Raw genomic sequence first — 25,557 nt, 5'->3', positions numbered from 1 at the left:
TTCTCCCCCACTTTAGTCCTGTCCTTACAGAAAGAAGGAAAAGATGGGGGGTGAATTCAGGAGGTGCCAGTTCTCACCAACCGTGTTGTGGAAGCCACTTTACGTGACCCTGGAGGAGTTAACACCAGCACGAATGACCAGGCCAGGGCACTGGTCTGTATTTTATTGGGGGATTTTAATCCATTTCACAATCAAAGAATCACAAACATAAAAAAAAAAAAAGTCAGGAGCTGGCACCTACTTTCCTACTTCAATAGTTCACAATGTCTTTGATTCTAGTTTTTTTTTAAAAATTTTTTAAACAACCAAAGGTCACATGCAACTCAAATGTATCCACAACCTTCAACCTATACACAAACACACACCTGCATACAAAAACACCTAGAGGCATACATCCCACAAGGACCTCTCTCTCTCTCTCTCTCTCTCTCTCTCTCTCTCTCTCTCTCTCTCTCTCTCACACACACACACACACACACACACACACACAGCTGGGATGCAACCTCCAAAGTGGCTTTTAACTCCTAAAAATAAACTCCTTACAATGGCGTTTACTCTAACTCTTTACATATGCCTGCCAATCTCTCCGAGACCTACCTGCAAATTCACAATAAATACAAACATGCAATTAGATGATTTCCTATTTGCCAAGGAAATGATTCAATTGTCCATTAAAAGCTAGAGTTCTAAAAATAACATAAAGGGAAATTACTGGGTATTGTGGATACACATCTCTGTTGTAAAACAGATTTGCACGATGGGCAAAATACAAAGCCTCTTTTGTAAATTTCACTCATTTTATTTTATTTTTTTTAAAGGTAAGACAGAATGGGGGAGGGAGCAAATTAAACCATAATTTCCAGACTACGTTTTCTTATTGTCACTCAGAAAAATTGCCAGGTGTTTCTGCATAGTTTATACATAAATATACCAGCTGAATCAGGAAATCTCTTTCCAGGGCAAATGAATCAACTTAATTAAAAGAAGACTTCAGATGCCAAGACCAGGGATTTTGGAAGTGAGGAGGAAACTGAGAACTCCAGCTTGACGTGCATGCACCCCTTTCCACCTGGCTCTGAGAGGGAAGCACATAATCTTTCTAAACCCTGGCGCAGACTCCTGGCTTACGCACAGGCCCCACCATCTCCAGGGCTGCAGCGAGGCCTCATGGGCTCAAGGTAGAAGCACAGAACTGAATTTTAAAATCAAGCCAATAATTTCAGTCTCCCCCCCACCCCCAAATCAACTGTAAGAGGCAGCTACAATGAAACCAATGACATCTCTTCTTCTTTCTAAGCAAGTAATAACTCTACAACAATTGCTAGATCCTGTAGGCACCAAGATGGGTCCTAAGGAAGAGAGGTCTTGACCTCAGGGTCCACATGCAGGTGAGGGTCAAGGACCTGGTCCACAGAACACCAGGTCCACAGAACCTTCCAGCTATAAACCCCACCAAGGCAGGTGGGTTTTATACCTGGAAGGTTCTTGGTGATCATCTGACCCAGGCGGGGGTCCGGTCCCCAGCCCTGACTGCATATTAGCACCAGCCGGGGGATGGTAAAGACGATCAATGCCAGGGCTCCATCCCTGAGCTTCCCTTAATTGACCTGGGCTGGGACCCAGGCATCAGTGTGGTTTAAAAACTCCCCAGATGATGCTAACACGCAACCAGGGTCGAAAACCACCCATCTAGTCCAAACCTCGAACGTGAAAAGCATCATTCATCACGTGGAGGGTCTAAGGCTCGAATGTGGGACGAGCCAGACCTTCCTAACTAACCCCATGTCCATATGAGGACATAAAGCTAGCCACAGGAGTGAAGCGTAAGTGAGATCTAAATTCAAAGTGGAGGAATGGAATGGGAGAGATGAACTCTGGGTAAGATCCCCTCTCTGCTTTCTTGTGCCACAGCACTGAAACACATTCATGGTCTTCTACTAAGGGGTATTTCCAGTGCGCTCCCCGGGTCCACTGTGGTTCCTGCTCAGAAAGCACACGGCAGCTGGCTGGGAGGTGGGAGGGAGTCCAGAGCTGTCGAGACACACGGAACAGGGGCCACTGTGGCTTCTGTGTCTATTCTGGGCCCAGAATGGATGATGTCACCTCCAGCAGCAGTGGAAAAGCAGAGTCATGAATCATCCATGAACCGGTGGCCCAGCCCTCTGAGATAATAAATCGGATGTCAGCGCTGCCACGTCCGCCTCAGAACGGGTGCGGAGGTGCGGCCTTGCCCAGGCTGCGGGGACACGGGCACATCCAGGAGGAAGGAGGCCCTCTCCCTTTTTTTTTTTTCCCTGACAGCGAGATGGGTGGCAAGCGGAGGAAGAAATTCCAGATTTGTGGGGAGTGCTGAAAGGCCCACAACTTTGATCACTTTACAATCATGGCAGTTATTTTTATGCGCTGCCGGGTGTGCCAACCACACGCCAGGATTAACAGAAGCGCATCCCACGACTGCTGTAATTACTCACTACCGCTGCGCCCACCGGCTTCCTTACAACCGGAGACCCGTAGGTGCTGCCACCGTGACCCTCCACCGCTCTAATAGCTTAAAAACTCACTCCAGGATTGAATTTGGCAGATGTTCCTGCCTGAAAGGGTTTCTGGGACAACATAAAGACATCAAGAAGTCTGTTTGGCAGCTTTTTGAAGTTCAGTGTTATCTTGCTGGGTTTTCTGATTTTTTTTTTTTTTTGGTCGGTGAAAGCAAAGGCAGGTAGGTAGGGTTATACCAAGGTGGTGTTGCCATATGCATGAGCATTCCTGATTTCTTTTTTCTTTTTTAAAAATATGCATTATTTCCCTAAATAGCCGAGTTTGATTCAACTGGAAACGGTGCTCTTGGTGAGTGTGGTTCGTACCAACAGGGCCGGGGATTCTGACAACTCCTAACTCCTTGGCTTCTGAAGAAATGGCTGAGCTCTGGAATCCACTGGGCTCTACAAGGTCTTTTCTCTAACTCCTCCTGCACATAATTTTGCTAGGAGAGGACATGGATAGGAACACACAGAGGGAGAGAGCTGTGCTTGGCCTGCAAGCTGATGGCGAGCAAGGGGAGGTGATGGACAGAAAGCACTGCGTGGCCCTGTACTGTTCTCCTAGGACTGCTCTTAACTAAGCACCACAGGCTGTGGAGCTGACAGCAACAGAGATTCATTCTGCCTCAGTTCTGGAAGCTGGAAGTCTGAAGTCAAGATGTTGGCAGGCCATGTTCTAGGAGGGCCCTGCGGGGAAGCTTGTTCCGTGCCTTTCTCCTGGCTTCCGGTCCTGCCAGCACTCCTTGGCTTGCAGCTGCACCACCCCAGCCTCTGCCTGAGGTCACATGGCCTTCTCCTTGCAGGTCTCTCATCACATGTCCATTCAGTCACCCTGGATTCACCTACTCCAGTAAGACCTCATCTTGACTCGATTACATTTCTAAAGAGCCTATGTCCAGATAAGATCAAGTTCTGAGCTACGAGGCATGAGTGCTTCAACATATCTTTCTGAGGACACAGTTCAACCCATGGTGACCCCCCGCTGTGGAAAGCTCCATAGCATCTGCCTGCCAATGGCTTCTAGAGCGCTAACACTGTCTCCAGTCAGCAAGCCTGAGCCCACACCCACAAGTAATGACACTAACAGTACTCTTCTTAGCAGTGAAATAACAATAGTTACCAGTGGGATCATAATAAAGTTAACATTTACAGTCTCCCTAAGCAACAGATGCTTTGCATATATTAACTCACTTAAATGTTACACAAGTCCACGAGTTAGTAACGTTTAACAGATGAGAAAACCGAGGTTCAGAGAAGGTTAATAACGTGTCCACCGTCACTCGGGCCGATTAGTGGCAGCTCTGGAGGTTGAACCCAGAGTGTGACTCCAGTCTGAGCTCTCTTCCTCTGGACCAGGCCTGGACACTTCCTCTGCTTCCTCAACAGGGTGGTGCCTGGACTCTTGAGCCATAAACAACAGAGACACGGAGGAGGAGTAGGCATGGGTCGCCCTGTGTAAGGTTCCCACTTGTTTACTAACTTAAACTTAGGGTAAGAGAATGCTTAACCTTTTTCCAGTTAATTACAAAGCACTTTGAACTCCAGGATGCAGGGCCTCCCCATTCTGACCTCTCTCCCCTCTGTCTTGAATCAACTTGAGCAAACAGGCTGGTCTGCAGATGGCGCGTGTGCAGAGCCGGGTGCGGGTGGGGAGCAATCTGACTATTCTGATACTAGCACATTGTCTGGGAAGACCAGCAACTGCGAAGAAAATCCTCATCTGTCTATCAGATTCTGTGGATGGAAAGAAAAAGATGGAGGTGCTTCAGATGTAAAAGGCTCTCAGCACATAGCCATATCTTGTGGGTCTGGAGCCCTGGGGTTCCACAGGAGGCAGGATCCATACCCTGCTCTGCAACGTACGAGATTCTACACAATCTACGAATCCCCAGATTTGTAGATTATAACCAACTTTAAAAGCATGTATGCATATGTCAGGAACAAGGAAGAAATGACAGTAGTTAACTGTGTTAGGGTCCTGGCATCAGGTGAATTTTCTTTTGAAAAATCTCTCTCATGTTGACATATCACTACAATGACAATTCAAACTGGGATGAAATTTTAAAAGCTTATGTTAAAACATAAATGTTTAAACATGTAATAAAGGTACATGGTACAAAAATCAAAAGGCAAGTGAGAATACAATAAAAAGTATACACCTGCCTGGGTACTTTCTGGTCATTAATCCTTTGGAAGCAAATGCCATTTCCTATGTCTGTACGTTTGCATTGACTATGTGAGTACACATGTGCATAAAACACACATGAGTGTTTATTATGGCCAGAGAGACTGTGCTAAGCACTTTCTACTTATTAAATAATGTAAAAGCCTTGGGATAACCCAAGGTCATTTTCCTATTTTATTTATCTTTTATCGTGCTGAGAATTGAACTGGGCATGGAGCATGCTAGGCAAGAACTCTACCTCTGAGCTACACCTTCTGCCCCTCACCTTCCTAATTTATAGATGATGAATCACGAGTCACAGAGAGGTTAAATAACTTGCACAAGGTCACACAGCTATTAAGATGTAGAGCTTACATTTGAACAACTGTCCGGCTCCGGAGTGTGCATTCTTAACCACAAAGCCACTGTAATAGTTTGCTACCAGTTTTGTGGCTGGCCTTTGAGAAATACCATATGTATAAGCAAGTATGTGTGTTGTGTGCAAAGCGGAAGACACCCATAAAGAAGTTTTATTTTTAAAGACAAATGTCCCTCAAATTCAAACAGATTTTAGTTAGTTTTCCTAGAGAAATTTAAGCAACTGTCTTATTTGAAAGGGAAGGGGAAGACCAAGGCTACTGACATCACTCCACTTGCTGTGGACACTAGGCAAGGTGACCCACCTTCCAGGCAGGTGCACAAACTCCCCAAGGGAGCAGTGAGGGGCTCTAGGCCTTTCGGCCGCCTGCCTGGGGTCACCCACGGGGAAGCTGGGGTTCAAATCCAAGTACGACCAACCCTGAAGCTCTGGCTCTCTGCAGCATCCTGTGCTGATACAGAGGTACAGATGGGCTGGCGTCTGCCCTCTGACCTGTGCAGCTTAACACAGAAGCTCAGACCCAGAGCTCAGCTGTCATGAAGAGGAGTGTGTGGGGGTGGGGTGGGACGGGGATGGGACTCCTTTGGGAACCTCTAGTCCCAACAGGAGAGCAGCCACCCACGGCTTTGGGTGACCCCCGGCCCATTCCTCCACGGCCCCCAGCAGCGCTCAGGAGTGCTGAGGAAGGAATGCTTTTAATCAAGTCGCCAACCCAGGGGTTCCTTTCTCTCCAGACCCCCACGCTGGCTGCGCCCTCACCGAGCTCTCAGAACATGTGAGAGCTGGGGCCTCCGCCTCCATGGGAACGGGGCCCAACAAAAGACGCATTGTCCCTCTCCACAAAAAAAACCATTTCTGGGTCAGCGAAGTTTCTGACCCTCAGCCCACTCCCTTTCTGCTTCCGTGGGCCACAGCCAGGGGAAGGCAGGAAGGCCCATTAGCTCACCGCCCTTTTGGTGCCAGGGCTTTTATTCCAAAGGAAAGAAGTTTAAGATTTATACTTTGGCTAAAGAAAAACGCAGCTCCCCCAGGATACTAATTCCCCTTGGCTCTGCAGCTCCCGCTGGCCCTGGGCACCCTGTCCCCAGCCCCGTTGCTAAGGAGTGGAGGGCTTTGTATCACTCCCTGTCTGCAAAGAAAAGCAGGTGAACAGAAACCGAGCTACTGTGTTGATTAATATCTCCAGAGACAGCGCCGGAATGGGCGCTTCCGGAATTGAGTTAGCTCAGGGGGAAAAAAAAAAAAAATTAAAGCCCCGTCCTCGGTTTCCTGTCAGAAATAAAATTAAGGTCTCGGATCGATGTTGCCAGGGCTGGGGCATCTACAGGAATTTCTAATGGCCTCCTTTACATGTTTTCAAATTCTCATTCCCCTTCAACCCTGCCCTTTTAATTGGTTATTTGCAAGGTCATGTTTGCACCAATTTCTCGGGAAGGCTAATGGTGTTTATTTAACGGGAAAATAAAATGTGCAGACAGCTCTGGGGCTGGGGCTGGTCTCTGATCCTCGGCTCAGGATAGAGGCTGCGGCTCTTCAGCCTGTCCCACCTCCCCCTCAGAGCTACACGGGGGTGGGGCCTTGGGGGAGCCCTGTGAGGGAGTCACAAGGCCCCTGTGCCCTGCATGGTGGGGGACACAGCACGCTCAGCCCTTCATACAGCCTCAGTGTTCAAATGCACCCCACTGGAGGCACAGAACCTGGGGTCCTGAGAATCTAGCAGAAAGGAAGCAACTGTCCCTTTTTTTTTTGCCTCTGTTGGACTCAAGGACTCTCCTTCATTCCAACTGAACTGCACACAGCTTCCACTAGACTCTCTTCAAGTACTCAAAGGCATCCACATCCCTACGCCCCTGTTGTCTAAGCTGGAGCACAGGGGTGCGGTCTTATGGCCTTTCTGCCCCATCCTGAGCATCCTCCCCTAGATCCCTGGGTTTGGCAATGCGTTTCCTAAGCAGCTGCCCCACACTGGGAGAGGCCCACTCTGAGAACAGGATTTTCACCTAACCCCATCCAGACTCTATACTTGCCTAATAGCCTAATTGACATTTTTTTTGGGGGGTGGGGGGCGCTACATCACACTACAGACTAGATTGAGAGCTCTGTGAGGCCAAGACCCTCAGTTGTGGGTGGTCTACAACAGACTGGCTGCTTTCTTGTTAACTGGATTCCAATTTGGGTGCAGCATTTGGAACAATACCAATAGCGATGACTATTGGTTTACAGGTTTTCAATAAACCCATGAACACACCTGAGACCCGGGACAGGATTTGATGGGTACTTAGCACTATCTGCCACCAACACCAAGGATGCAAGCAGATTCAAGAGGTGAGAAATTACCACTGGCACAATTTTAGTAGGGCACACCGGCAGGATATCTAGCTTAGATCCCCAGGGTGGGCACTGTGAGCACTGGAATTTTGCAGAGCAACCTCTTATCACGTCAGCTCAGGTGTCGCTCCCAGCTGAGATGCTACATAACCTCATTAGGCTTTGCACCCCACTGACCCTTCTCTTAGACTCAACTTAGGTTAGACACCCTTCCTTCCTCCAGCCCACAAAGTCACATTTGCAGCTTGTAAACCTCAGACAGCTTCCCCAGGTAAATGAAACCAGAAAACCAGAATTTCATCAGGAAAACCACACTTACATTGTCTTTGACATTCTACACTTATGAATGAAGAAATGCTTTAAGAAATTTTTAAATTTACGCCTTCGCGTAACTTTTCTTACATGCCTCCCCCCCTACTTTGTTTTTTTGAGAAATAGGTACCAAAAAAACAAATAATTACCGTGCGATTCCTAATCATCTTTATATAGTATACATGAAAGAGTCAATCGGGACTTCAGAGGTCAATTTCAAAAGTGAGTGTCTGGCAGGTATTCAAGACATTAAGGGCTGTTTTTTCTCCTTAGAAAAGCATTATCTTCTATCACAGCTTCAGTTACATCTTACTGGCACCATTTTAATAAATAAACTGATTACGCAAATTATGGAGACCTTAAACTTGGCCAACGGCTTTCGGGACGGAAACTCTGAGCAAGCTTCAAGGAAGAAGCCAGGCTTTGGGTCCAATGCCCTTGAGGTGAGTCTGTGGAGTGTCCCTTCCTCTGGCTGGATTTGCCACTCCTGCACCACCCCAGCTCCAGATAAGGCTTAACCACCCTGGGAAAGGACCCTCTCTGTCCAAGGGCTTGCTGTGGTGGCTTAGGGGAGGGGCCCTTTGGGAGGCTGGGGGCCTGCTATTCCTCTCCAAAGCCATTAGCACTGCACTTAATAAGTGACTGCTAACTGTCGGGAGAAGTCATCCATCACACTGATCTTTATTTTTTCTCAGTGTATCCTGTCCCTTTGCCACCGGCAATGTTCCACAGCCAACAGGTCCACTGGGTAATGGCAGCTACAGGGATGTCCGTGGCCAGAAACCACTCAGACTATGTGATGAGCTTCAGAGACTTACTGCTCATTTCCTGTTGGGCCTCAATCATCCCAGCACAGTGGGATTCAGGAGCCCAGGGCCTGGGGTCAGAGGGAGGGATGGGCTGAGGTACCCCTGAGTGACCCTTACGCTGAAGGACTCCCTTCCCCAACAGGAAGTAAGAGTAGGATGTTATTTCAGCAACCAACACATCCACATTCCACTTCTCAGGCAGGGCCTAGGTTATAGGGATCATGCAGAGAACAGGGATACCCTGCCACCCCACCCCCGCACCCAGTGGCTCTCCATTCCCAGCTCCTGCCAGCAAAACACCAAATCAGAAGGACAGCACCTTGCTTCCTCTCTCCCTGCCCCTCCCCACTCAGCCCCACCCACCCCAGGATCAATACCTACTGCTGACTTCAAGATCTTATCTGAGTTTTGCAAGGATAAAGTGATAAACTCCCTGCACAGCACCCGCTATGCTTAAATCCTTTGATGATCCGCCCAGTATTTTTCAGACCACCTCTAACAACTTTTAGAGAGCAAATGAAATGACTCAGGTAGCCACTATTCCCTCTCTCCCCCTTGGGCACAAACTGTCTCAAGGGATGAAGTGATGGGCAGGGCCAAGGAGGGTCCCAGCTTCTACCAGTAGCTCAGCAACTTGTGTGGCTCCAGGAGCCTGCTAAATGTCATCGCCAGACGGTATGTGTCTTAACTTCTCCATCTGGAAATGGATAGCTCCGTGGTCCAGCAGGAAGCCCTGGGGTGCAGAGGAAATGCTCCAGCTCCTGATGTCACCAACTCCACTGCTTTTTCACAAGGGCCTCACATAGCGCCAGGCCTGCAGAGTGGCCAAGAGCCTGGGCAGCGGGTCAGACAGGCCGGTGAAGTCCCAGCTCTGCATCCACCTGCCTGCGACTCTGGGTGACTTGGTTCACCTGTGGCCACTTGCCCTACAATTCAGCCCCGTGTGCAGGTATGCACTGGCTCAGTACTTGTGTGGTGAGTGCACGGAGAGCACTGGCTACATCCACCAAGATGGCTGACTTGGCCTGCTTAGATAGCCACAGAAGCCACAATGGCAGAAACCATGGCGGGTGTGGTGACAGAAGGCCCGGAGAGTCTTCTAGAACGAGGGAAATCTTCCCCAGCTGCTGGAAGTGTGGCTAGGGGACAGTCCCAGCTATAGGTCCCCTACAATAGTTCCCCAGCACAACCAAACCAGGTCACAGCAGCTTTACTGGTAGCTGTATCCAGTGACTGATCAGGCGCATATAAAGGATTCTCTCACCTCAGGGGGGACAGGGGACCACCCCATTTGGGGACCACAGGGTGACTTCTCCCTCCCTCACTCCCAATCAAAAGCATGTTCTAATAAATCTCCTATACCCCATGTCCCCTCTCAAAGGCACCTTTCTGGGGGACCCCATTTGCAACAACTGCTCACACCACCCCACCTTATAAATTTTTTAAAAAAGTTTTAAAAAAATCTTCAGTGGCTCAAAAGCTAAAGTCCAGACAAGTACTTGGGGTCTTGGGGTTCCTCAGTCCTAGCTCCTGTGTTTTCTCAAGAACCCCAGATGTTGGTTAGGAAGAGTGCCTCACACAGCGAGGGGAGTGCCAGCCGTGCTCCTCGGGATGGGACGACCCCACACTTGTACCGCTCCACAGTGTGAGGGCTGGGGATGCAGCTCAGTGGTACAGCATTAGCCCAGCATGCACAAGGCCCTGGGGTTCAATCCCCAGGAGAAGGAGGAGGAAGGGGAGGGGGAGGGGGGGGAGGAGGAGGAGTAGAAGTAGTTCCTTCTTGATGAGATGACAGCAGGTTGAACACTGAGCAGGTGGAGGTGAGGCTGCAGCATCATGGCTATAGGACTATCTCATTCTCCTGTGCTCATCACCTGATTCCAAGTGCACACTCCCTCAGGCCTCAGGTGTGGGGCCTGTGCTCCATACACATGCCTTGTGCTTCTGCAGTGATGTGCTCTTTTCTCGCTGCTCCCCTTACTGCTATGAAATTCAGGGCTACCCCAGCTTTAGCATCCAGGCCAACAGAAGCTCCTCCTGGGCTGTTCTGAGGGGATGGAAAATGTATTCAAGAGCAAAATTTCCACCTGCACAGAAAGGACCCCGGGGAGAAGGAAGGCGGGTGCTAGGCCTTTCTTCTAGAAACTTCCCAGCACACCTTCCCCCTGCCTGCTCTTCCCTTACCCACCAGCACACCTTCCCCCTGCCTGCTCTTCCCTCACCCACCAGCACCACACAGGGGCTCACAGGCTGCATCCACTCAGGCCGGCTTTATGGTGTGCAGTTTTAAGCAACTGCACATGGCCTGCTCAGAAGGTTCTGCCCTGGTTTAATCTTCTGTGGTCACCTCGAAATTCTTAAATCATTTTTTTTTAAAAAGAGGCCCCACCTTTCCTCTTGGTCTGGGCCCCATAAATCATAGTGCTGGTCCTACATCTACCACAGGGGGCTTAACTGCTCACAAAGGCTCTGCCTGCTCACACGGGCTCTGCCCAATCTTCCCCCAATGCCCACTGGAGTCTGGACTCCAGAGGGTCAGTGAGGACATCCTGAAGCCACTCTGAGCCCTAGCACTGAGAGTTCTCCACCTCCTAACAGGCAATATCTGCCCCACCAGTCATGATGGACTGTCACCCCACCGCTACACCCAGTGCCTTCCTGTCTTTCTCCCCTCTGGAAACAGAGAGGCGGTTTCACCTCCTGCACGAGGCTCTGGTTAGCGGTAAGGAATTTTTTTCTGGCATCTTCTAGGGCTTTGTCCAGAAGTCCCATATCCTGAGTGAATCTCTGCCACTTCCTACCTGTGGGACCTCAACAAGTCACTGGCCTTCTCAGGATCCTTAGATGACAAACTTCTGTCCCTGTGTCACTGTGAGAATTGAGGAGATGATGATACGGTGGAAAGGGCTGGGTGCAGAGCAGATCAAAACCAATTTCTCCCACTGACCTTCAAAAAACAAAGTCATGGGGCTGGGTGGGTGGCTCAGGGGTAGAACATGTGCTTAGCAGGCTTGAGGTCCTGGGGGAAATCAGCACAGGGGAGAGGGGGGCATAAAGAAGAAAGAACAAGAAGATCCCTAGGGGTCGCCCAGGAGCCTTCCGGGTCTGTGAACCCTAATGCTGAACACTGGGTGCCACGTTCAGCAAGGCAATGCTCGCCTTGAAAAGAAATGGATGAAAATGCTCTTCTTAACAACCCTGGCCCATTGATTTGGACATTCCAGAGGGAAAGCAGAATTTGGAATTAGCAGCCGTGGGTTTGAGCCCCTGCTAGACGGGGTACATCAGCCACCGACCCTCCCAGCCTTGATGACCTCAGCCCCCAAAATGGAGGTGACAACAATGATAATAACAAGAGCTAACATTCACGCTCATTCCAGTCTGTGTCTGGCATTGCACTCTCCCAAGAATCCTATGTCACAGATGAGTAAACTGAGGCACCAAAGTGAAGCGATTTTTCCCTAAAGTTACAACCAGCCTCCTGCAGCTCTGCAAAGGCCCAAATGGATGATGCACATAGCACCGGAGCTTTGGAATCCATAATGGTGGACGGACACACTGCAGGTGACGTCCAAGGGTAATTACAAACTGCCCATCACCACTCTCCTCTCTCTCTCTCTAGAGCAATGCACCAAACAAAGACTTACCACTCTCCCCCTCCCCCACTGTGGGTCCCTTCCCTCCACAAACACTTTTTGCAACTATGTCCTTCTGGCTGTGTACGTGAGAAGCTGGGTTACCAGGCACAATGGGAACGTGCCCAGCCTTCTCCCACCCCCCCCCCCCCGCCAGCAGCCACTCCCCCTTCACTCCTTCCCCCCCTTTTGCTCAGCTACCTTCTCCAAACAGGAAAGACATACAGTTAGCACCGGGTAGCTGCTTCTAATCACAGGTGACAGCAGGAATGTAAACAACGCAAGAAACATCGGAATGCAATCCAAGTGGCAAGAAAACACGGCTCACCCACAGATCCCTCCCTTGAGAACACCCTGCACCCTTCCCTGCCTCCCCCTTCAGAAGCTCTGCTCATTAACACCCTCTTAATAGGTACCCCAGAAACCTGGGGCTTCCAGAGAACAGGAGAATGAGACGCTAAATCCTAACCTCCTTTGACTACTCTCTCTGGGGAGGATTTTCTAGATTCCTCCAATGTTTCTGTTCAAAGCAATAATTTCAATGTGTTCTTCTGGGAGATGGTGGTTGGAGAAGCCGTGGGCAATCTGTCCAATGCTAAGGGTCCTTTCCCAAGAGAAGTGCATATCATTTCAAAGGTTCTTGAACTACAGGTTGAGACCCATTTTCTGTAATAGGGATGAGACAAGAGGAGCACAGGAAAGAACATACACAAGTACAGACTTCCTGTAAGCGTTCCGAGGTGCCGCAGAGTATTTTCCACATCTGCAATCGCTATTCATGGCAAACAAACCCAAGACAAGGCTTCTCAGTCTATCTGAGAAGATGGACAGTCTGCTTCTAAACCATCTCCTTTCAATGCAAGTTGAGAACTCAATTGAGTAATTGCTATGAATAATTTCCACTAAGATCACTTACTGCTGAGGTTAGCAAGGGATTTAAGAAAGCCAGGATCAGAAAGGTGTATATAAACACGGGTGTTGGCCTAGCTCTGTGATTTAACCGAGGTTCCCATGCCAAGAGAGAAGGGGGCTTTGACTGTCCACTATCTGCTTTCCTTGTGCTTTGATAGCCCTCCATGAATGCAGATCCTCAAAGATGGTCCCCTCTACCTGCTTCATTCTGAACTCTTCCCTGTATCGTTTGTCAGTGACTCTGGAGGTGAGAGGAGGCAAAGACTAGAAGAAGGTGGAGGGAAACACTTTGTATGCTGGGGTCATCTTACCTCTGTGCCTGTTGGTGGTTTTATCAAACATCAGCATCGCATCCTCCACCTGCAAAACACAGAAAAGAGGCTGCTTTAGGAATTTTCAAAAAGTATACATTATATATATACTTATACTGGGTGTTGGTGGAAGAGGCGGTTTCCATTACAGAAATAATAGTTGCTCATTAAAGAATATTTGAACATACCAAGAAATAATAAGAAAAAAATACTGCTGATTTTAATACTGAGCACAGTTACAGCTAACATCTGGTGTATTACCTTTTAGTGTTTGCTTTAAAACATATATATGGTTTAATATAGTCTAAATTATATTGTATGTGGAATTTCTTTCCTAGTTTTAGCGTGTGTGTGTGTGTGTGTGTGTGTGTGTGTGTGTGTGTGTGTGTTTTCTTACCAGTAACATTAGAAAATCACAAATAATTCCCAGGTTGCTACATCATAAATACTATCTTGATTACTGTATAGCATTTCATGAAGCAAGAAGCCATGGCTTACTTAATTATTTCCCTTCTGACAGATATTTAAATTGTTTCCCATTATAAACAATGGAACTCAAACATCTGGATTGTTATCGGATAAACTATATCCTCCTCCAAATTCACATGTTTAAGTCCTAACCCTCAGTACTATATATAAGACTATATTTGGAGATTAGATCTTTAAAGAAATAATTAAGTTAAAATGAGGTCATTAGAGTGGGCCCTGAGCCAATATGACTGGTGTTCTCACAAGAAGGGATTAGGACACAGGCACATATCAGAAGAAAGGTCAAGTGAAGAGACAGGGCGAAGAAGGTCATCTAAGGAGACAGGCCCTAGAAGAGACCAACACTGCCACACCTTGATGTTGGACTTTTCACTTTCAGATTTGTGAGAAAACAAATTTCTGTGTTTTGTTACAGCAGCTTTAGCAAACTCATACATTGGTGCTGGGACCTTTCAGAAAACATCAAGGAAAATACCAAAGTCATCCTCTGACTCCCTCCCCACACATTTTGTAACTGTTTGGGATATTTCTAGTAGGAAGATTTCAGGATCCACACTCAACTCCCATGAACATCTCAAGAGACTCCTCTTTAAAGAACCAGATCTGGCAATGAAATCCATTCTTTTTGTTTATGCCCAGCCCTTTGTTTCACAAGACACATCTGGAGCACAGTTCTCTGACCTAATCAACCAGCTACTCACTATGGGAGCACCTGGTCAGGCCAGTTGAGCACTTTTGTGCCCAAGGCTGCTGCAGCAGAAACATACCCCGACCTGAGGGATTGTGGGTGGACAGAACTATTGCCCAAGGGCTCTGTCCCTGGAGCAGTTTCGGCCAGGGATGTGGATGAAAAGGACTGAGCACCCTTGATTTGTGCTCAAAGGCTCACAAATGAGCCTGGGAGCCTGAGCTAAGCAGCTGGGAAAAGGAATCACAGGCTCTTCATTCCTCACTCCTGCCAGAGAGGACACTGGGCAAAGCAATAAAATGAGGCTTAAAATTTTTCTATGTCATCAGATAAAAAAGAGGGAAGAGCAAAGTCCAGGTAAGAATGAGAGAGCAGGTAGGCAAGCCAGTCACCAACCCTGAAGGGACTGGCCAGGTTAAGAATCCCTTCTGGAGGCAGGGCCCCCTTCTGTCCCTAAGCAACCAGGCCTGAACAAATGGGCTCCTGGGGCCTTCCCCTCCTGGTCCCCACCCCTGAAGACAGTTGCTGGGAGGAGAATGGCCTTGCCCTCCTGGTGACTCCTCCAGCGGGGAACTGCCCTCTCTCGGACACCAGCTGATAGGAGTAGATGATGTCAGCCTGGGGATCAATGAAACAGGGGTTCCTTCCCAGGTCCCTCCCGGGAGCCCATCCCAAGCCGACCTGAGGAGTCCTCCGGTCCCTGCTGAGGTCACAACACACAACAGCCACCCTGCCTATGAGGCCCTGCTCCAGCAAAAGCACCAGATCAATTGGTGTGTCTGTGCTCAGAGGAGTCATCACACTTGAGCATATGGCAGCTCACACTCAGACCCTGGGATGGGAAGAGAATTCCAACACCTGGGGTACAGGTGGGGGGCAGAGGGCCTGCTGAGGACCGGGCAGGTAAATGGGACATCTGTTTCGCACCCATCTCCACAGTTTTCTGAGATGCTTGCCAGATCCTTATTTTGAGCTGAAAATGCCTAACGGGAAGGAAAACAGCCCCCCTTCTGTGTTGGCCATGTTTTGGTACAGCAACTGAGATCCCCTTAGGAAATAAATATTTTGAATGAAAAAAAAATGTATTTTCAAAACCCCCTTTCAACAGGGCGTCATTGGCTCCCTCCTCTTCTTGCTAAGTTTGGATATTTTCTTACTCAGCTTCCCAACGCTCCCTCCACCCTGGTGAGAGTGGAGGAGGATCGGGGGCTGTTTTAGGGGCAACCATTGTCGAAAAGAATAGGGCTCCCCCCCTCTGCAGTCCAGCTGTACAATGGGGCTTGAAAAGACCCCCTCAACAGATAGTGTCAGGGTGAAAGAAAAATTCTATTAACACTTTACAAAATACAACATCTAAGAAAGTGGCTAGAGAGGAAAGAGAAAGGGGAAAAAAATCAATATGGATAAGTCCCAGTGCTTGGGCGGGGGAGAAAACTTTTCAGCGGTTGCAAAACACTTATTAATTCAGAGAAGCCATCAATGCGATGGAAATCTGGCAGAACAGCAAGAGCTGAAACTAGAATTTGAATATACAAAGACTGAATAGAATGAAAAACACGGCCTCACATATGGGACTGTTTCTCACGGTTCTATGTGAATCAAACAGAAGCAGCTTGTGTGAGTCTCCATCAAGGGGAAGTAAGGGGCATGGCTGAGGTAACTGGTATCAACCCTGCAGCCAGCAAGCGGGTAACCACCTCAGTCTGGCTCTGTCTCGTGCACATGCGCGCGCGCACACACACACGTGAACCCCAGGTAGATGAGGTGGCTGTGCAGAGTCAACACCAAGTCACAGGCCAGGCCTCATTTAGAGACTGGAATTTCACCAAAGGGCTGAGGGCTGCAAACAGGAGTTTTTCTGACGTGAGTAGAAGATGCCATTAACCTTGTTCAATACTCCTCAAGGGATACCAGCCTCATCCTTAGGACTGACGCTGCCATTACTATGTCATGTGCTTTATAGATTTCTTCGTACCAGATGTGGAAACCTGCAGGTCTAGTGGTCTTGTGAGTCCCCTGAGGGAGAGAGGACAGAAGGTGTCTGAACCTCAGTTTGCTTTGTCTCAAGCCCTGGCATAGGCCTAGCATGTTTGGGAAGGAGCTTACTCCAACCTTAAGATGCACCTGGTAATAACCAAAGGCAGGTTTATCAAGAGCCCTGTATGGTGTACCTCAGTGGTGTACCCTCATGAATGAAAATACAAGGTGCAGTGGATAGGAATGGGACACTCCCAACCCCTGCTGGGCTTTGTCCTGACAAAAGGTTCTGTATGTATATTTCTGGCTATGGCGAGGTCCAGACTATGCTGTGCTAGGGTCTCCAGGGCCAGAGGGACAGAGGTTGGGACAGAGGTTGTCCAATTTCATCCACATCAGAGTCACCCCAGGCTTTGCAAAGCTGCCTCTTGGGCACCCCCTAGGAGTGTCTATTTCAGTGGTATCTACATTTCTGACAAGTTCCCAGGTACTGCCGCTGCAGCTGCTGGTCCATGGACCCCTCTTTCCAGTGCACACCTCTGAGGGGTGGGAAACAAGACACTGGTCAGAGGTTGCTTCTTGTAACATATACCGACGTTCAACACATGGACAAAACCTCTCGTTCAGAGGGTCCACTGCAGGGTGGCCGGCAGTAGCTCCCTCTCTGTTATTCCCCTTTTCTGGACTTTTACACTGTAACATTCTGAAAGTGGGGGAAAGACAATAAGAAGAGGAATTTCTTAGTGGCAATCAAGCTACCCCTGCACCCAAAGTAGGAAAAATTCAGATTCAGCTTGGATGTTATATAAACTTTCCTTCTAGCTGATAAACTCCTGCTAATGTGTACCTCATGCAGCCAACCCAATCTTGATTAGAAATTCTAGCTAATGGCAACTTTATTTACTTTTATGCAACCTATACTCATTAGGCATTCACTACTTGCAAAGCTTCAGCCTAAATACAAATAAGAGGCAAATTACATAGTCCTATGGTAGACAAGCATCAAAGGCCCCCACAGCCTGTAGGCGATAATTTTGCTACTCCCTTCCCCAAAGAGGAGGAATCTATGTCCCCATCTCTTGAAATCTGGACTTGACTTGTGGTGGCCAATGAGGTGGAGAGAATGGTATGCCTGTTGGGGGCCTGGCCTTGAGGAAATCTGCACATTTCTGCTTTTTTCCTCTTGCACCTTTGTCATTATCATGAGAAAGGCATAACCAGGCTGGCTTCCTGGAGGGTGAGAGGCGCACAGGGCAGGGTCAAGTCCCCCAGTTGTTCCAGCTGAGGCCAGTCTAAGTCAGCTGATAGCCAATCATCCTGACACATGCAAGTGAGGCTCGCCAAGATCAGCAGAACTGCTCCCAGTGTCCTTCTAACACATGACATGAAGTTATTGTCTGCCACCAAGGTTCTACAGTTTGTTACATGGCATTCTTGTGGCAATAGGTAAATTATATGTGTGGTCCCTGTTTGGATTTGTTATTTGTGTGTGTGTTGTTGTTTTGTTTGTTTGCTTTTAGTAAATACTGGGAATTAAACCCAAGGATGCTCTACCACTGAATTATTTCTCCAGTCCTTTTTATTTTAAGACAGCATCTTGCTAAGTGGCCTAAGTTGGCCTTGGACTTGTGATCCTCCTGCCTCAGTTTCCTGAATAGCTAGGATTACAGGCATGACCACCGTGCCCAGCTACACGGTCAGTCCCTGTTCTTTAAACAAAAACAAAATATCTCTTCCATTCCGTAGATAAACAGACTGTCTGGAAAAATACTAGAGAATAAACCAAGCAACGAAAGAGGCAGAAAGAGAAGAAGTGCTCAATGTGAACCAGATAATAAATAATCAGTATTCCAAATGGAACACATTCCAAATGGAACCTTCCAAATGGGACCCAGGTATTAGGGTGTGGAGTGGACTCTTCTAAATCTTACTCTGGCAGCAAGGATGGAGACCCAGATCCTGGAAACACCAAGGGAAACTGGGCAACATGCTCCTCCCTAAATAAGCACCATGAAAAATCGGCAATAATTACCAGTCAAGTCCATGGGTGATGCCTCTCTAATCGTAATTCATTTTACAAATAAGCAAACCCTCTTTTGAATGAGTTGAAAGATTTATTGTGAGCCAGACATTCTTGATGGGGGATTCCAGAAGTAGCCAGATGGTGTTGACCATGTCCACCAGAGGTTAAACTTCAGCCAGTCCAGCTCATGAACTGGCTGAGGAGGAAACTTTTAAAGTCACGATGCAAAGACACTCCTAGGAAGGGAGGTCCAACATGGTATTTGTCCAGTTCGTTGGCCACAGGCTGTGACCTGAGAGTATGGTCCCTCAGAACACGGCTTCTTCTGTTCAGGTTTGTGCAGTTTGGGCTCCACAAGTACAGAGCAGGTGTGATGTGAAGACACAGAAAACCTGTCCCCAGGAGATGGGCTAAAAAGGAGAGCTGCTGATAATGGCTGAGCAGGTTCCGGGGCAGGCAGCGCTGCTCGAAGGTGCCATTCCCAGCTCCACCTGCATCAAACAGAGGACAAAAAGCCCTTCCCTTCTTTGTCTTTAGGTCCCATCTGTGAAAGCAGGGAATTGTACTAGATGGTTCCTAAGATCCACAAGTAAGGACTCTGCCAAGAATGCAAAATTGGGCTGCAGAGGTTGGTGGAATAACATCTGGGAGCATCAAATTCCCCACTGGTCCTCTGCAAACTCTGTTCTGTGAGGCTGTTCCAGAGCTTTGCTGTGGTCAACACACACCCTAAGAAATTTCCTACTCCTCCCGGGATCCACACACCCACCCACACACCACACATATCAAGAACAAAGCAGGAAATGGCACTTCAAATGATTCTTAAATCATCTGGCCAAAAACAAGGAGGGAGGGGAATGAGAAGAGGAGAAACCCAGCTCTTCCAACTCCCCCAGAACAAATGTCCTTGAATTTCTCTTCCTGCTCCCACTCAAACGCTTCAAGTGTTAGTTTAAATAAACACCCTCAAACGCAGGACCATGATATTATGGTGCGTAGGGTTTACAGGCCTTATTATGCTCCATAAACTCGACACACTAAAGCTGCAGAGCAGAGGTCTGTTTGATGTGGTGGGACTGCCTGGGACACAGGTGCTGGACCCTGTGTGGTGACAATGGCTGTGGGTTCCTGGTTCTTTCAGAACATGGAAAGGCCCTGCTCACCATGTCTCCCTGGCCATCCTGGACACAGGGAAAATCAGTCCTGTCCAGAAAGCTCAATCATAGTGTCTAATGTATAAAAAAATGACTTTTCAGTATGGCCCTGCCTCATAAAAAGAGGGGTTCATCGTTGTCTAAAAGGGAGAATGGGGAGAAGAAATAGCCTGGAAAATCCCGTTGGTTCATGCTGAAACCCGTGCCTTTCAACCTTTCGGGAGCCCCAGAATCACCTGAAGAGCTTCTGCATCGTCTGCTGAATCAGCAGTTTTCAAGTTCCCCGTGGTCCAGGGCGGTGCCCAGGTGGAGAACTGCTGTTCTAGATGGCCAAGGACAGCTGGGCTGAGCCTTAATCACAGCTTCAGGCCCCAAATAAACAAATAGGTACTTATGGGCTGTCTAGAGGAGGGATATCCACTCCCTGCTGGAAGCCAGGATCAGGCAGGCTCCATTCAGCATACTGCTGTCTTAGGGCTCTCCTGACAAGAGTTCTGTCCTGCACGTAGGTCAGAGGGACCAACAAAGAAACAGGACTTTTAAGAAAACCTAATGGAAACATTTCTATCAGTCCTCACTACCGCCAATATTTCCACGGAGATCACCACAGCTTTGGTCTTCAACAGCCCCACGAGGCAGGGATCATCATCAATTCACTGAACCTCAGTTTCCCCACGGGTGGTCCCAGAGCTGGCAGAGGCTGGGCCCGGAACTCCGACGCTCACCTTCTGAATCGGAGACTCTCCCTGCAGCACCTGCTTTCCCGCCCCAGCCCTGGACCCTGTCTCCTCCTGGTGGCAGGCTGGTAAGCTTTTCTAGTATCTTCTTGGTGCATTCGCTCCTGGGAGATTCCAGCAACGGAGGTGCCCTCAGAGCCTGTCCTGAACACTGCTGCCAAGCGGTACCCCCCTCATTCCAGAAATAAAAAAAATTTAAAAAAAAACTGTCCCTTCCCTAAAGTCAGAAAGAGTCAACTTGCTCTCTTCTAAATTATTTTTTTAATTGTGGTTTTATATATATATATATATATGGCATAAAATTTACCATTTTAACCTTCTTTGGTCTTCAGGTCAGTGGCATCAAGTATACTGCCTACACTCTTCACAGAAGCCTTCTAGGTCTTACTATAGCCAGAGTATTCCACTCCCCACGAGCAGGATGCTGCTATATCAGCCCTATTCTTCCCTTTTATTTATCTCTTTTTTATTCCCGAGGGCCATTCCATTTTCCCATTTAACTTAAATAAAACCCAATGCCAGTGTTTATCAGATTGCAGTTAACAAAGGGACACAGCTGCCCACAGGGACCATCGGGCAAGGAGTCTCCAGAAAACTCTACCCTGGAGATTTAGGCGGTTACCTACCTGAGGCAACAGCTCCTGTTTGGGGATTCGGACTGCACCCTTACTTATCAGACTCGAGGTTATGACGCGTCTACCCACCCCCAAAATAACGATTATTGTAATAGCTACCATTTTACCGCAGCTTAATAGGCGATTTGCAAGGCTCGCTTAATTCTTCCAGTAGCTCTGAGGTAGATATTATCATACCCATTTTATAGGTGAGGAAATTGTGGCTCTTTGAGATTAAGTGACTTCCCTGGGATCACATGCCTAGTAAATGCTGGAGCCAGCTTATAAAACTGGACTCATCCCTTCATTTCCTACTAGGCCCCCTTTATTGTGTTCTAGTTTTTAAATCCCTGGGGCTTAGTGTAGTGCCACGGTGCTGGATGAACCAACAAACGCTGCCTTAAAACTCGACAAGAAAGTTAAGAGACGTGATTAGGTAACCTTAAGAGACCAGTGTGTTCTGCCCTGGCAGGCTCAGAGGAGGCGGGCTGCCTGGAGAGGTAAAGGAGGAGGAGAATTCAGGGGTCTCTTTTGTTTAGATGGGCAGATTTTGAAAGATAGAGATCACAGGGCAATCTGACAGCAGAGCTGGAACTGGTAGGGGGCCTCTGGGCCTCAGTCCAGGGCTCAGCCCCTGAGAATTGACATTGTGCAGTGAGACCAGGAGTGCAGAGTGTCTCCCACCCTAGAGTGGGGAGGAGGGCCTATGTGGTAACAGTGAGTGCCTAGTACTTGGAATGTGCTCATCAGAACAGATGCTGGCCCAATTCACTGCCCCACCAGGCAATCCCCTTGCTGAGCAGGGCATACACACGTGCACATGCGCACACACAGACACACACACACAGACACGCACACACACACTCTCTCTCTTTCTCCATTAGTTAAGCTGGGAGCAATACCCAATGCTGTATGTTTTCCTACTGCAAATGGGTCACACCAAGGGACAGCCACTAACAGGATTAGCATGACTTTGGGGGAGCAGTCCCAGGAGGCATGAGTAAGAGTCTGCTCATGCGATATACAGTTGGGGCAGAGGCTCCCTGTTAGCTTTGTGGACAAAGCCTGGGGTCCCAGCACCAGCTAGTGGGATGGCAGGAGGCTCTGCCTGGGGTTATCTGAGCTGAGGCTTGGAAAGGAGGAGGCAAAGGAAGGGAGGTGGTGGAGAGGGACACAGAGAGTCTGGGCACGAGCTGTTTGAGGAGAGGCAGTTGGATCCGGCAGGCTGACAGCTGTCACACGGAAATGGCATCTGGCCTAACGGCCTCTTGTGTGTGAGGCTCCTTCGAGTGGCGGCTGCTGTGCTCTGGAAATCCAGGGCCTGTTTGCAGCACTGGTTTGGAGTGCGTGCGTGCGTGCATGCAAGTGTGCTCTGGGGGTGGGGAGTGGCAGGCAGGCTGCCTAATGCTCCTCTCTCCCCCTCTCCAACCTCTCCCCATCAGGCCTCACCTACCGTGAAAAAGGCCCAAACCTGCCAGCTCCAGAGGAGAGAGGCAAATCATTAGGAGAGCACTGATGTGCCGTAACACTCTCTTGCATTCCCATTAAACAAATACTAAACTGCTAATTGCCAAAATGGATCTCCACGACTCTGACCAAACAGGGGAAGGGTTTATAATTACCAAGTGTGAAAATGCACAGCCTGTAAATAACCACCTCATCTGTCCTAATACGGGCTGATATTGATGGGCATGAAATAAACATCAGGACCAAATGGAAAAATCATCCACATCTCCTGTGGCCAATGCAATCGCAGACGGTGACAAGCGTGGCCGCAGCCATCCGCTTGGGAAGGGGGGAGGGGAGGAGAAAGGAGTTTGGAAGGCTCGGAAAGTGTAGATCCCAATCCCAATTTCTGTCCCTCCGGCCACTGGCCGCTTCTTTCTGCCTGCGAAACAGGGAGGGAAAATTACATGACTTGATGATGGTGTGGAGGGCTTGTCTGCATCTCAAAAAGGCTAGGACCCCAGAGGCAGGGGACTTCTGAGTGTGCGTCTCCAATGCAGGGCTCAGACACCCTCAGCTCTGCTCCCGAACAGACTAGCTGGTGAGAGTAAAGACCAATGGAGAGGGAGCGCTTAGCCAAGGTGACACATTATTCACTCAACTAGACTTTATGGGGCTCTTCTGCCTGCCCAACAGAGCTGGCTGCAGATATGAAAAACAAATGTGGGTTTCTGACACCTTCACACCATGCCCCCATGCCTCCCTATGCCCTACTGTCCCTTTCTGCCACCTGGATGGGAGGCAGGCTCTGGGTCCATCAGATTCCAAAGCCCACCACCTGCCTTGACTACACGGAGGGAGGGGAGGTGACGTGCCACAAGGGAGCTGCGATTCTGATCATCTCAGCTGGGACTTGGGGTGGATATCAGGAACAAGAGGAGAGGAAGTTGCATCCGCCTCAGAATCAGAGACTCAGAGTTAAAAGTGACCCAGGGGTCAGCCCTCCACTTCCCACCCAGCCAGGGAATCCCTTCTCCAGAGGTCCTGGGGGGCGCCTCTTCTAGAGTTTCAAAGACTCAGAGCACCTCAGTTCCACCTCCCCCCACCCACAAGCTGCTCAGGCCCCAATTCAGCAGCAGTAGCACTTAGATGCCCGAAATAGAGGCTTCCTCTGTTCCACAGCCCAATTTTGGCACAAGGAAGAATTCTGTGAACTGTACAGCACCAGGCTCCGGCCCCACCCATCCCGAAGGCCTCTCTGTCGGGCTTTAACGGTGCTCAAATTAGCTCCTGCTCCTTCCCTTTGGGTGCCTGATGGCCAGTCTCCCTGGCCCTCTTGTCCCTAAAGTCATCCCCAGAGTCCTGGGTCAAAGACTCACTGGATTTCTCAGTTCTAGTCCTGACCCAAAGACCTTGTCAAAAATTAGCAAAATGAAGCAGCTCAACCCGATAGACTTATTTTTAAAGGCATTCTAGCTTGTTACTTTTACATTCCCCGAGCATCGTCAAATAACAGCTAACATGGTGCTGCTGAGAACAAAGTTCAAGTGCAGCTACAGGCGGAGGATTCGGGCACTTGGCAAAGTTACTTCTTGTTCTGAGAGGATCATAAAATCTCTGAGGCGGAGAGAAGCGAAAAGATAGAGGAGCCCAGCCCACTCATTCTCCAGAGGAGTAAATTGGCTCAAAGTGACTCTACAGCCAGGGGCAAAGCCACAGGGGAGAGTAAAGGGAACTTGGGGAGTCCTGGGTTCAAATTCCACCCCACTATTTCCACTTGTCCGTGATCTTGGGCAAGGCTTTCCAAGGCGCTTGGTTTGAGACAGATCATCACTGTTTACCTTCCCCTCAGCCTTGACAAGTAGAAATTATTGATATCACACACAGGAAGGCATTTGGTCAGTGGGAAGTGACTGCCCTATGTTATTACCAGTTTATATCCCAGCCCCAGATGCTCGGCAAATATCTGCTAGGCAGAGGGCTGCACAATGGACTCACAGACTTTGTATTGATCAGTGCACATTCCAATTTAGTGAAATCAGTATGGATGAGTGAGGTCTGACCTTGTCAGGGTGCCTGGCTTTATGAACTGTGCTGCAGCGAGCTGTATGCAAATAAAAGTATTTTAGAAGCACAAAAGGAACAAACAAACAGGGGTCCACCCTACCACAGAATCCTCAAAATAAAAAAGCAGCAGACCACTGGTACACGACATGGAAGGTTCTCAAGGGAATCATGCCGAGTGAAAAAAGTCAATCTCTAAGGCTCACGACATGCTGCATGATTCCATTTCTACAGCACTCTCAAAATGACAAGATTATTGTGCTGGAGAGCAGATCAGCGGCTGCCTGGGGAGGAGCAGGGAGAGTGTGACTATAAAGGCAAGCCCAGGGAGTGTCCTGATGCTAGTGGAGCAGTTCTGTGTCCTGACTGTGATGAGGCTCACTGGAACCCACATACAATAACATTTCAAGGAACTGTGCACACACATACCCCCCACCCAAAGTACTTGTGAAAACTGATGATACGAGGATGGGCCAACACTGGTTTTCTGTTTTAGCAATGTGCTAAGGGTCTGGGAGGTGCTATCATCGTGGGAAGCCGGGTGAAGGGCACGCCAGGGGCCTCTGTACTATTTTTACAACCTCTTGTGAGTCCTAAACTATTTAAAAATAAAAATGTATAATAATAATAAAAAGAAACCACAAGGGGGCTCATTATTTCAAGAAATTCTGGCAGATCGGTTTACAATGCAAACAATTATGCCCTAATTTCCGTTGATTTGGATAAAGTAGGCAAACAAGGCCCGCGTGTACTACAGTAGAAAGATATGTGCCTCTTACCTGTTTCTGGTATTTGGCACTGGCATGCATTATTTGGTCCTATGAACCTCTGTGTTTGCAGTCTCTGCCACCCTAGTCTTAGGGACATTTCACGTATGGCCCTACACACCCTACCTAACACCTCCTAGAATACAGACGTGCCCAATAAGTGCTTGAGGCTCACCAAGATTTTGTAGGACGAAGAAAAAAAAATTCAGAA

General features: G+C 48.6%; 1 protein-coding gene across 8 annotated transcripts in view; it reads right to left on the bottom strand.

Annotated features, from left to right (window-relative positions):
* The window catches only part of Msi2 (musashi RNA binding protein 2), a 367,496-nt gene that overhangs the window by 120,302 nt on the left and 221,637 nt on the right, over positions 1 to 25,557 (bottom strand). For all 8 annotated transcript variants that reach the window (XM_078042286.1, XM_078042288.1, XM_078042291.1 and 5 more), the window contains exon 7: positions 13,388 to 13,436. In XM_078042286.1, the coding sequence (XP_077898412.1) occupies positions 13,388 to 13,436 (49 nt within the window). The remainder of the gene's footprint in view (positions 1 to 13,387; positions 13,437 to 25,557) is intronic.

This window comes from Ictidomys tridecemlineatus, chromosome 3, assembly GCF_052094955.1.
Source record: "Ictidomys tridecemlineatus isolate mIctTri1 chromosome 3, mIctTri1.hap1, whole genome shotgun sequence".
Classification (NCBI taxonomy): domain Eukaryota; kingdom Metazoa; phylum Chordata; class Mammalia; order Rodentia; family Sciuridae; genus Ictidomys; species Ictidomys tridecemlineatus.
Note: the sequence above shows the minus strand (reverse complement) of the source record. Positions and strands in the feature narration are given on the sequence as shown.